The 11,795-nt window shown below is 32.8% G+C and overlaps 2 protein-coding genes across 7 annotated transcripts; both read left to right on the top strand.

The window, feature by feature from the left end:
- The first annotated feature begins 319 nt into the window (after positions 1–319).
- LOC101258544 (uncharacterized) lies at positions 320–6,647 on the top strand. Of its 5 annotated transcripts, XR_003246134.2 has the most exons (8): positions 320–441; positions 1,102–1,171; positions 1,244–1,387; positions 1,595–1,668; positions 1,743–1,915; positions 4,768–4,813; positions 5,012–5,105; positions 5,228–5,702. XR_003246134.2 is itself a non-coding variant. In XM_069295375.1 (6 exons), exons 2-5 carry the CDS (start codon positions 1,124–1,126, stop codon positions 1,876–1,878), a joined length of 402 nt encoding a protein of 133 aa, XP_069151476.1. In that variant the 5' UTR covers positions 320–441; positions 1,102–1,123; the 3' UTR covers positions 1,879–1,915; positions 4,768–6,647. The 5 variants fall into 5 exon arrangements, 3 of the variants coding, with proteins under 3 accessions (XP_069151476.1, XP_004235820.1, XP_010318660.1); XR_011220173.1 differs by having other exon boundaries at positions 4,768–5,105; XM_069295375.1 differs by having other exon boundaries at positions 4,768–6,647.
- A 1,360-nt stretch (positions 6,648–8,007) lies between these two features.
- On the top strand, positions 8,008–11,331 carry LOC101254676 (nudix hydrolase 18, mitochondrial). Of its 2 annotated transcripts, XM_010320357.4 has the most exons (5): positions 8,052–9,370; positions 9,509–9,629; positions 9,747–9,965; positions 10,077–10,341; positions 10,421–11,331. In XM_010320357.4, exons 1-5 carry the CDS (start codon positions 9,285–9,287, stop codon positions 10,435–10,437), a joined length of 708 nt encoding a protein of 235 aa, XP_010318659.1. In that variant the 5' UTR covers positions 8,052–9,284; the 3' UTR covers positions 10,438–11,331. The 2 variants fall into 2 exon arrangements, with proteins under 2 accessions (XP_004235807.1, XP_010318659.1); XM_004235759.5 differs by having other exon boundaries at positions 8,008–9,370; positions 10,077–11,331.
- Positions 11,332–11,795: the final 464 nt, after the last annotated feature.

Below are 11,795 nucleotides of genomic sequence, written 5' to 3' on the forward strand. Positions count from 1 at the left end.
GAAAAATGTTCTATATCAACTGTTAAGGCAAGTCTTTTTCAATAATACCAAATTAAAAAATCCTAACAATACGTTATAAGTTTTGCTTTAAGTTCAAACGAAACAGCAAATTTAACGAGGTTAAAATTTATACAATGTCACAAAAACTCTATTGTGCATATTACCTAATTCCCCTAAATAACGGTATAAAAAGTGGCTATATTGCCCATTTCAGGTCTATCGAGGTTCAAGCATTGGGCCCTGTGATTTTAAACCCGCAAGCCCACAATATCTCTTTTAGCCCGTTTACTCGACTATAAATATATCCCGATTGATTCATTTCTTCCCCCAATTTCAAATTCCGCGCGAGCTTTCTCTCTTTCCCTCCGCTCCAACTTGCTCCTTTCCATTTTTCTTCCGCGGAGAACTAGCGGTGATCAGTTTATCCGGCAGCGTCGGGTTGTAAGTCTCTCTCTCTACTACGTCTTCATCTCAAATTTTGGTGACGACGTTTTCACTGGGGAACAAACTCGTTCGAATTGCTTAAATACGATAAGTAATCCAGTATCAGAAAATTTGACTAATAATCCACAACTACTTTGCACTGCCTAAGCTCGACGATTATCGATTTGCTGATTGAGTTGTAGACTGCATTTGTTTTGCTTATTGAAGAAGAATTATGAATAGGAATTGGTATATTTCACACGCATCGACAGTATAACTACCGTACTAATGATGACTATGGATTTTATATAAGCTATTAACATATTATGTAGAAGCTTGACCTAGAAAAGTAGCTCAACCAAGGAATCTACTGTTTGTTTTTTTTAATTTGTGTGATTTTAATTTAGCTTCACGAGTATTCTGCTGTTTAGGTGGTCAATACTGCAAACTTTAGACAGCGTTTATCCATGCTTGTTCTGATTAGGAAGTGTTAGTGTTTTCTATTGTAGCAAGTTTTTTTTTGTTTTTGGGACACGTTTTGTATCTGACATTTGATAGAACATTACATGTGCATTTCAGTTACTAAGATTATGAGGAATTCTCCGTAATATGGCGTCATTTTTGGTTTCGTATTCGTTTATTGTTTTGGCAGTCTCTTACGAGTGTAATGTTTTCCAGTTTTTGCTAGTACAGATCCACAATGGAACTAGCAGTTGCTGATGTCACAAATAAGCGCCTCAAACCTTCTGTATGTCCCCTATCTTCTTTAAAAGCATTTTAACTTCATATTTTTCCTGATTGAAGTTATTATTGTTGTTAGGTGGAGGATAATGGAACCACACAGACTGATAGTGAAGTTGCTAAGACAGTAGAAGAAGAAACTGCAGTTGCCACATTGACATCTGAACAGATGGAGCTGGAGATTGCTAATATTCTTGAGAAGATCAACCGTTTCACTAACCTGGTACAATATTAGATTCTTATTTTTTTAATACCTCGACAAATAACTACGATGCTGACATAAGGAAGGGAGAAGAGACATTTAGTCTAATCAAGCGAATGATGGACTTGATGTTGTTAATACCAGTGATTGTAATTTAAGTTTCGCTCACACTCTTTAATATATGAGTGTGTATTGGTTTGACACAATTCTTGTTATCATCTCGAGAAGGTCTCTGAGCTGCTGGAATCAGGGAAGTCCATGCTGAAGGAATTGAGTAATGAGTTTGAAGAACGAATAATTTTGTAAGTGTGGAAGTGGAAAAATTAACTAATTAGGACAAGGTCGGCTACAAATGCTGAAGTATTTTTATTTGCAGAATCCACAAGGAACAGATGGAAAAGTGGCAAGAAGAGATTAAGGAACTGCGCTTGCTTGATACTTCAAATGAGGAGGCTGATGGTCTTTTGTTGAATGCTAAATATCTACTTCAGAATGTCCGGGGTGAATCCTGAGCTATTTGCACCATTCTAAACCTTCTGAATTCAATAGGTAAGCTGTTCACGTTATCCTGAGTAATTGACTGTTCTGCATTTCTAGTACTTTTGTCACCTAGCTTGGTACTTCTGTTCTCACTAAAAGAAGAAGAACCAAGCCTTATATGATCCATAGCTATTGAGGAATTGCTGCATATTTTATTGCTAACTGGTGTAAAGTTGCTTAGTATTTCCCTTGATAGTACTAGTTTTCTGACTGATAAGTATATCATAGATATCGCAAATTGGGTATGGTTAATTTTTGGTGCACAAATCTACTGATTTTCTTAACGCTCTTCATTTTGTTATGGTGCTTTCCAATCTATTGTTCCTTTCGCTATGTATGTTGTGAGCCTGATTCATTAGTTGTTCATAGCTAGCTGGTAGTCTTCTTAATTTTCATTCCATCTATTACTTTAATCGCCTTATTTGAACTATGATCCAAGGTACCAAGCTCTCCCAGGGATATGTGAAAATCAATCATAATTCTGTTAGAACTTTATGGGGAAGTAAATACATAAAAGTGATTTTCGTTATGCTCTCAGGTAGAAAGTAGAGTGGACTTTCCAAGTTTAAGAGCTGCAGTATAAATTACAAAGTACCTTTTTCTGTTTGAGATTCAAGATCCATGATATCATCTTCTTAAAAACATGATGAAACAAATGAATCTTTCGCCATGGATGCCTAAAATAGATAGGAACACGCTGAAAAAACCATAAGCAGTAAATAGAAATAGAGTTTATTCTGTGCTTCCAGCGAGAATGTAAAATTGTCAGCTCAATTTTCATCATTAGCTTTTGATGTTCGCAAAAAGTTGTCAAACATGGATAAGATAAGACTTCTCCATTAACCATCCAGATGAAAATTACATAAACAGGAGAAGAAAAAAGACTAAACAAGTAAGCAATCTAGATAGAAAAGGAAAACTGAGATAAACTCTTCTAAAGGTTTCATAACCATTTAATATTCTGTACTGGAGGCATAATTACGTACATAGAAACAAAGCCTAAAACCCTCTTAAAATGGTAGAGCAAGAAAGATGGTAGAACCTAAGTGATCTATATAGGCTTCTTGTAATTGAAAACAACCAATTTTGACTCAATACTTCTAAGAGTCGCCAACAGATATAGGTTGGCCAGATATTAACCCAAGGCGTGATCTAGAATGTTGCCTGGTCATGATGACCTCCCTTGCTAAAACCGGCCGGTCAATTACATTTCTCTCAGACTCTTCCTCCTTAATCTTCTTCACTTGGCTATGCATAATGTACTGACGATGATTGTCACCTTCTTGGTTTTGTTCAAAGAATCCTTCTTCTTTCTTTGACATGTTGCTGTTCTTCTCCATATGAACTCTCTCCAAAATAGGCAGTATTCAGTTTTTCTCTTAATAAAATCACTGAAATGGTTGCTCTATTAATATAGATTTGGTGAGTTTGGTACCCAAACACAAACCCCCAAGAATTTTTTCTTCCCTTGATTTGTGGTGGAAGTTTGGTCATAAGAAGGGAGGGAAGTGAAACAAAAAATTGGTGGAAGATGGGAACTTCTTTGGAAGATTGGATAAATACAGAGTTTTTGAAACTTGAAAACTTAGACCACTGTTTTAGACCATAACCCATATGCATCCCCAAAAAAAGAAGTAATTTTCAACCCTACGCGTTAGGTATGATACACGTGAAATATTAAATCATTTATATCATAAGGAAGGTATGATTAAATCTCATACAATTTCCCCTCGTAAACTGCAGGGGACGACTTTTTATAACTCTTCTCCTTTCAGACAAAAATACTTAAACCTCTATCTCATAAGTCAAAAGATACATTATTTTTTTTAATGCAAATTAAAGTCAAAAGATAACATTTTTTGGGTCATTGGGTGCAAATCAAAGTCAAAAGATACATGCACTAAAGTTAATTACATAGGTTTAATGTTCACGGTACATGAATAATGATATGATAATGAATTTAATTTATATAAACTAAAAAGAATCTATAACCTATAGTAGATGAAAACTGATAATCTTCTCCCCACGTCATTAACGCAATCTTATTATTCACAACCACATGTGATATTTTTCGTGATAACTTGATACTGTAAGATTTGTCATACGTCTCGTATAAATTAAATCTGTAATGAATTTATTTCAAGTGTTATACGAATTATATGAAAATTAAAAGCTAATTTCATAATAGGTCAATTGATTTTGTCCTTTTGCGAATTTGTGTTTTTAATTCTATATTCTTTCTATGTATAAAAAAAAAATAATGGCTCAAGAGATTTGAAAAGATCATTTAAAAAAAAAAAAAACAGTAAGGGTTGATAGGATGCATTACGGAAAATAATGTAAACATTTGAAATGTATGCTATTTTTAATATATTAAATCAAGTTCAAGAAATACTTTTAATATAATTATTTGTTAAACATAATTAATTTCAACATTACGTAAAATTCTCCAATTTTTGTAATGAAAGACATCCTAGTCTCTTGGGTTGGATGATGCTCTGATTGCTTCCCCTTTCTCATCTGCAAATTAAATGCATGTACGGTTTACTTCAGGTGTGAATGTGGAATAAAACTTTAAAAGGTCAAAATAACAAAAAGTACTCCGTAATCTACTTTTTACATGATTATATTTATGATGAGGACACAAGGTATATGTGTATTTTGGTTGGTGACGTGGCTCTATATAGATTAAAGAAGTTTATGTAGTTGGTTTGGCTTTACCTGTGGGCAAAGTCCTTTTCAATTTGCTTGTGGTTGGTGGATAGATAACTAATTAGTAATATTAAGATAAAATATAGAATTATCTTATGTCACATTTTGTTAGAGATATTAATTAGTCTTGGTATTTTTTTGTTCCATAGTGTATACTAAAATGGTGGAGTGGGATTAGGTGTCCAAATATGGCAGGTAATTAACTACCTTCAGGAATTTTTTTTTTTTTTTTTTTTTTTTGTCTATTACAGCCCGCATAAGCTAATATGAAACTCAAGTTTCTAACAATAGCGTGTGAAGGCAGACAATAGTTGATTTTTTTTTTCAGTTTTCTCATTTTTTTAGTTTTGTTTAATCAAATTCAAGTTTTCAACCATCGAGAATATCTTCTAGGAGGAAGCCCAATGCATGTGCACCAAAGCAGAGGCCCAAAACCCTTAGACGGCGCAGTTTTTCTAGGCTAATTCACCAAAAGACAAAAAATAAGGTGAACTATAAATTTGTAATTATAATTTGGGCTCTTACTAGTCTTTTTGTTCTAGAAAAACAAAAAAACATCATAATTGGGGCAGATGATTATTCTTAACAATGGGCTATTTGTTGACTTAGGTCCTCTAAAATAATGTGGGCTGGAGAAAATTGCAAGGTCAACATTTAATTGATTGAGTGCACTAGAGTTATCAACATTTTCCAGAAAGTAAGAAATTCGAGGAGCAGTTTTTTCAAAAGAAAAATTCGTTGGGAAAGCAAAAGTAGTGGTTAACATCACCAATAATTCCATGTGATAGCATTTATTATTGATTTAACGAATCCAAAGGTGAGAATTGATTCATATTGGATTGATACCACACAAATGGGAGAAAAAATGACACATCATGTTCCCAACTGCCGAGCTCATCAAATATCTCAAAAAACTTTATCTCGAAAGTCTTTGAGTGTATTTTGGGAAATTAAGTTTTTTTAAATTTTTTTTAAAAAGTATCGATATATTAAAGCTCTTGTTATGTACTGGGTGTAGGAAAAACTCAATCATAAGAGTTTTGTCTTACATTTTTATTAGAAATGAATTTCAAAGTTTAAACACATCACATAATAATAACTTTATCCATTAAATCTCTTAAAATTTATTAGTGATATCCTATTAGGCGTTTCTTCTTCACCATCCATAATGTTTGTTTAATTATACGCAATACTTTTGCTAAGGATTGGTACAGATACATGACAAGTTGTTTGCGACTTAAATAGTAGGTCCACAATAAACACCTTTTAACATTTGTTATACACGTGGTCTTGTCTTTTCAGTTCAGCATCAGCATGTTCTTGTTTGTTATGATAGGGGCCAAGCTATCGTATTAAATACTTTAACGAGAGTTTAAAATTCATAAATTTTAAATTTGATCCCTCGTCCTTAGTTACGCAGTCAAAAGTGTCTTTTGTGTCCAACTTGCTATAAGTTATTGCGTGTTTTAGACATGGTCTTCTTCACGCTTTGCATGCAATAAAATAAATCCTCTGTCTCTGTGTGTGCCAAAACGTGTATTTTTTTATTTTTATTTTCTCTTGGACTTTCATCACAGTCTACGTATACAAACTTATTAACAAGGTAAATTTTGTGAATTGTGTACTGTAAAGAATTGAAGTTTCTGTTTCAAATTGCACATTTGGGAGTTCCTATTATTTTTTTAAAAAAAATAAATGTCAACTAGGCCCAACTCGTTGTTACATGGTAGAATCATATTTTGGAGTCAAACGTGTAAAAGCAAAAATAAATAACGACAAAAATGAAATCAGTGAAAAGCTATACGAAATGAAAATTCTTCTCCATCCAAGGGTGAGTCGGTTGAAATAAAGATAATATTAGAGACCTGATTTATATTCGATGTATAAATAGACATAGTTCTTTAATGCTATGCACCTCCTTCTTAACTTCACTGTTCACTCATTTACATTCACACTGTGTGTATAGTAAGTTTTCACATGCCAATTTTGGAAAGTGTCTCAACTGCCTTAAATTGTAATAAAACAAAATGAGTGGAGAGGGAACATCGACAAACACTAAATCCAATTATTTGACATAGATAATTAAGTAATAATTTTGAGTGCTACCCAATTGATATACCATAATGATCAAAATATAATACATACAAATACTACTTCGATATCAAAAGTGATATTCTTTTTTATCATGGGAAACACCTTTAAAGGCAAATTTTTAAAAATATAAGAGATGATGTTGAAGTGTAAAATTTGCTCGCATCAGGTGTTTGCACAAAATTAATATATGTATGTCATGTGTTTAAATTTATTGTTCATTTTACTGCATTAAATCACATGCTAATGGAGATTTCATTTGCTTAGTGTAAACACCCGGTACAGATAAGTTTTTTCTCGATGTTGAGTATATAAATAAGAAAGTCTTAGATTCCAATAACGTTTAAAAAAAATTCAAGTTTAAGCTAAAAGGAGGAGAAATAATTAATGAATTTGAACTACAATCAATATTCTTTCACTATTACATATAATATCGAGTTGCGGATAATTTTTTTGTTACTAAAGTTATGGACTTGATGGTGCCAAATTTTAAATATTTTTACAAAAGTTATCTAATATATATATCAATTACATTTATAATAGTAAAAATGTATGCAAATTAAATGGAAATGTCTTATTCCTTCCTTCGAAAATAAATTTTTTACCTTAAGATATTGGTAAGGTGTGCAGACATATTTGTTTAGTTTGATGTATTAAAAGAGTATGCATTGTACGAACATATTTGTTTACAAAAATATTCTTCATACTTACGGTGGAAAAGATGTAAAATTACTTTTGAAGGATAATTGGATCTTTAACCATATTAATACATATATTAAATCCTTTGCATAACTAACACCTAGAAATCCATAATAATTATTAATACAGTGCTCAATACACAAAAGAGTGTATAACAAATACAAGAATTAGTTTTACATTACATATATAATTAATCTTTATATTATTTTTACTAAAACGTTCTACCAAATGACCCCTTAATATGTTATTATTGTTATTGTATGTTGTTGCTATCAGTTTTATATCCTAAATTTCTTTCTTCTTCGATAGAGTGAAATAAAATATTTACGATGGATTCATGTGAATCTATTGTTTACGACCTAGGTCTAACCCTAATAAAAAATTATTGGAAGGAAGCATCGTGGTTCGAGTGATAACCAAAGTCACAAGCGTGTATGGGCCGAGTTTGGGGCGGAAGTTGAAGTGACCAATTAGGGAATAACTATTGCTGGTCACAAATACCGAGTGATTAGACCCTCAGATTACAGAACCCTTACGATAGTGACTTGTAACGCGTTACCCAACAATATACTTATTATTAGTTTATACAAATTTATGTTAGGTGGGGACCTATTTATAGTCTTCACCCAACAACAACCCTAATAATAATGTTTATTACTTTAAAGGCGTCGTTTAATCGGTGAGATAAAAATTATAATAGCAAGAATATTTTATCATATGGTCAGTATTGTCTTTATTCTTAATTATTTTTATATATTTTTTTTAATAATTGTCCCTAATTACTTATCTATTTTGACAAATTATGAAAGAACATTTATTTTAAAAAGATAGAACTTTTCGAAAATTTTAAATTTTAATCCATCCACTTCATGATAAACAGGTAAATTTCACTATGTCTATAGTTATTTTCTTAATAGGTGTATTAATGCAAAAGTGGACAAGTAATTAGGGACACAAGAAGTAATAATTAGTAGTATTATATAATTCTACAAATTATTTCATTTTGAGAATATGATTTTAGATAAGAAGAGGTGGATGGTTGAAGATTATTAGGTTGTAGAATGTTGTCCTTTTGTTTTTTTTCATTTGAAGGTTTAGTTTTGTTGGTGTCTAATACTATTCACGTTATTGTAATTTTTGTTTTTGGTATCTATCATCATGCGTTATTTCTTATGCTTATTGTTCCTTTCTAGTAGGTTTCGAGCTACTTTTCTATGCTATCTTCGCTATTTTCATTTTCTTTTACTTGAATTTATTTTATGTGAACAAAAGGTCTTGTGAAAACAACATTTATAATTTCGTTGATTTCATTTTTTCGAATCACACTAATAAAATTTTACTAAATATGTTATTATTATTATATTTTATTCAATTATTTTAATATTAATAATAAAATAAGTTATTTATCACATCCCTCCCACCAAACGATCCGTAATATAAAATAAACACGGCCTTCTCAGAAAATTACAAAGAACATAAATTAATGATTGACCCACGCCCAATTTGCCCACTTTTCCCCAATTGGCCCCCTCTCACGAAAATTCTATAAATCACTATCTTCATTTTCTATTTAAAGGAGTGGACACACACAGTTTTAGCATAGCTTCCCATATTATTATTATCCACACACAACAAATTACAAAACAAAATATACTAAAATCTGTATTTTTAGCTTCTTTTCACCATCTAATCTCACAAAAATATCATCTTTCCCTGTTTTATCGAGTAAATAAAGATTAGTTCCAACTGGATTTTGTTCCCTTTTCCCCTTCTCTCCATAACGAACCTAATTTGCAGTTCTGTATTTGGGGGTTTTCTTCTTTTGGAAGAACAGAAAAAAAGGTGTCTTTTGTTTTACTTTTGGAGTTATTAAGATATGGCAATGACCAAAACCTTATCTATGATCTCAAGAACAGGAAGAGACTTGCAGAGATACAATGATGGATGTCGTCAAGTTGTTGGGTGCGTATTAATTTTTGATTTTTTTTGGTTGAATATAAAGAAAGTTGAAATCTTTATATGTGGGGTTGTGTTTAATTTTGAAAACAATTTCTGGGTATGTTTATCTGATCTTTCTGTAAATTTTTACCAATGGCGCAGATGCATTCCGTACAGATATAGAAAAACCAATCAATCATCTACAGTTCAAGGGACCCAAATTGATGATTTGGAATTCTTATTGATCAGCTCACAGAAGAGTCCAAAGTGGATGTTCCCTAAGGTATAATTACAATCCAGTTTGTTTGTTTGTTGTATTTTGCTCCCTATTTGGAGTTTGGATTACTATTCTTAATCATTCTTGGATTTGACTTTTTTTTTTTGTTTTGTGATGAAATAGGGTGGTTGGGAAACTGATGAGGCATTAGAAGATGCTGCTTTAAGAGAGACTTTTGAGGAATCTGGTGTAGTTGGTGATGTTGGGGTTCAGGAGTATTTAGGTACTTGGAGTTTTAAGAGCAAAAGTCAAGGGACATTTCATGAGGGGCATATGTTTCCTTTACTTGTCACAGAAGAACTAGAAGATTGGCCTGAGAAAACTGTCCGAAAACGTCTATGGGTAAGTTGTGAATCTGCTTATCTTAGCTGCTGTGATCTCGAATCACTTTGATTTGTGTAATTTGTTAGTTGGATAGTGTATCCTGATGTTATATTTGATTTTATCTTGCAGTTGAAATTTAGTGAAGCAAGAGAAGTATGTTGGCATTCCTGGATGAAGGAAGCTTTAGATGTCTTTGCCTCTAAGCTCACAAAGAGAAATAAAGACGATGAGCCTCAGACATGCCCTTTCGATGAATTGTGCTATGAACAGACAGTTGCTACTGTATCTAACTCTAACACAATGTTTTATGAAGAACCAATAATCAGCATTGAAGCTAATGACTTGACCTGTGAGGAGGAGCTGAGACTTAGCCTTGTAGCTAAGCCTTCTCTAGGTAAGCTCATGTTCAATGAAGATGCAAGGCGAAAGCCGTTTTCCAATGAAATTAGTAATGTAGCCTACTCAATGTTCAGTGAAGAAGCAACCATGAGCACCAAAGCCCAGAAGATGTTCAATGAAAAATTGGGAAGAATAAGCATTGCTGCTTTCAGCTAGCAAACAAATGATGGAAGAAACTTCAAGACTTCTAAAAACCGAGAATGAGGAACCAGGTTCGCCTATCCTGTAGAATTCTCGACGAGCTGGAAGCCAAGAATGAGCATAATGTAATGGAGAAAGAAAGAAAGAACCTTGGAACGCCGTCGACAGAAATTTTGATGACTATAAATATGCTGGACTTGGCATTGTTACCTACAATCTGCAAAGAAAGGACAATAATCTATCGATGCAGTTACAGGCAGCAGTATTATGGACCAGAGAAAAGAACCTTTCAAATCCCTGCCTGATACGATTCTGTATATTGTCCCTTTAACCCGAGAAGAAGTTTGAGTTAACCTTGCTTTAGATGATTCAAAGAGAAACTAATCCAGTTTCTCAAAGGCATAACACATACATAGACACTCAAGTTTGGCCTCGATTGGCAAGTAGACAATCCAATTTTGGGAGTGGACACACGATGATGCTGACTTGACACATAAATTTTGGATGCGTCCAGATGATTATTTCTTTAAGCTGAGTGTTCAACTGACACAATGGAGACGAGTTGAAATTAGTAGATGTGCATCGTCCTTGGAGCGTTTTGTCAGTTGAGACCAAGTTTGAGTGTCTATCTTTATATTATATACCTTTCTCAAACACCAGATATGGTTAATCGCATAAGTTTCTAACATCATTCTTTAATTCTTTTTTGTTGTTACAAGGTGTACATATGATCATTTAGTTAAAAGAACACCAAAATTGAACCCAAAAAAATTGTCTCTAGTTGTTGGCATTACCCTGTTGATTCAATGATTGAAGTATAAATTAATGGCTATGATGTTCTTGACTTGTCTGAGTTTTGGACAAATTTACTACTGTTGGGATGGATAGGTGAGGAACTTGATTTTTTCAGACTCATTTACCAACCATATACTATAGTTTTATTTTAATTTTAAGCTCTAGAAAAGAGACCAGTTCAACATATCATTGCCGACATGATAGAAAATAACAATGAAGCCAATTGCAGTTGACTGTATAAACATAACATATACAAGGAAATTGCTATGAAAGAATGAAACATGGTTTAGAATTATTTTGTTGGAAGCATCCATGAGTCGTGGAGTGTCTTTGAGAATCATATGGTTTTGTTTAATGATGTTATGGACATGTTTGTTGGGAGTTCACGAGGAAGACATACCCATCATGCACCAAATCTCTCGAGATATGGTTGATGAAGTAGAGATAAAATAATCGATCAGTTCGGAGTGAGGTATAACGTATAATAATTCCGATCTATTATTTGGTTGAAGG

Source organism: Solanum lycopersicum, chromosome 3, assembly GCF_036512215.1.
Source record: "Solanum lycopersicum chromosome 3, SLM_r2.1".
Classification (NCBI taxonomy): domain Eukaryota; kingdom Viridiplantae; phylum Streptophyta; class Magnoliopsida; order Solanales; family Solanaceae; genus Solanum; species Solanum lycopersicum.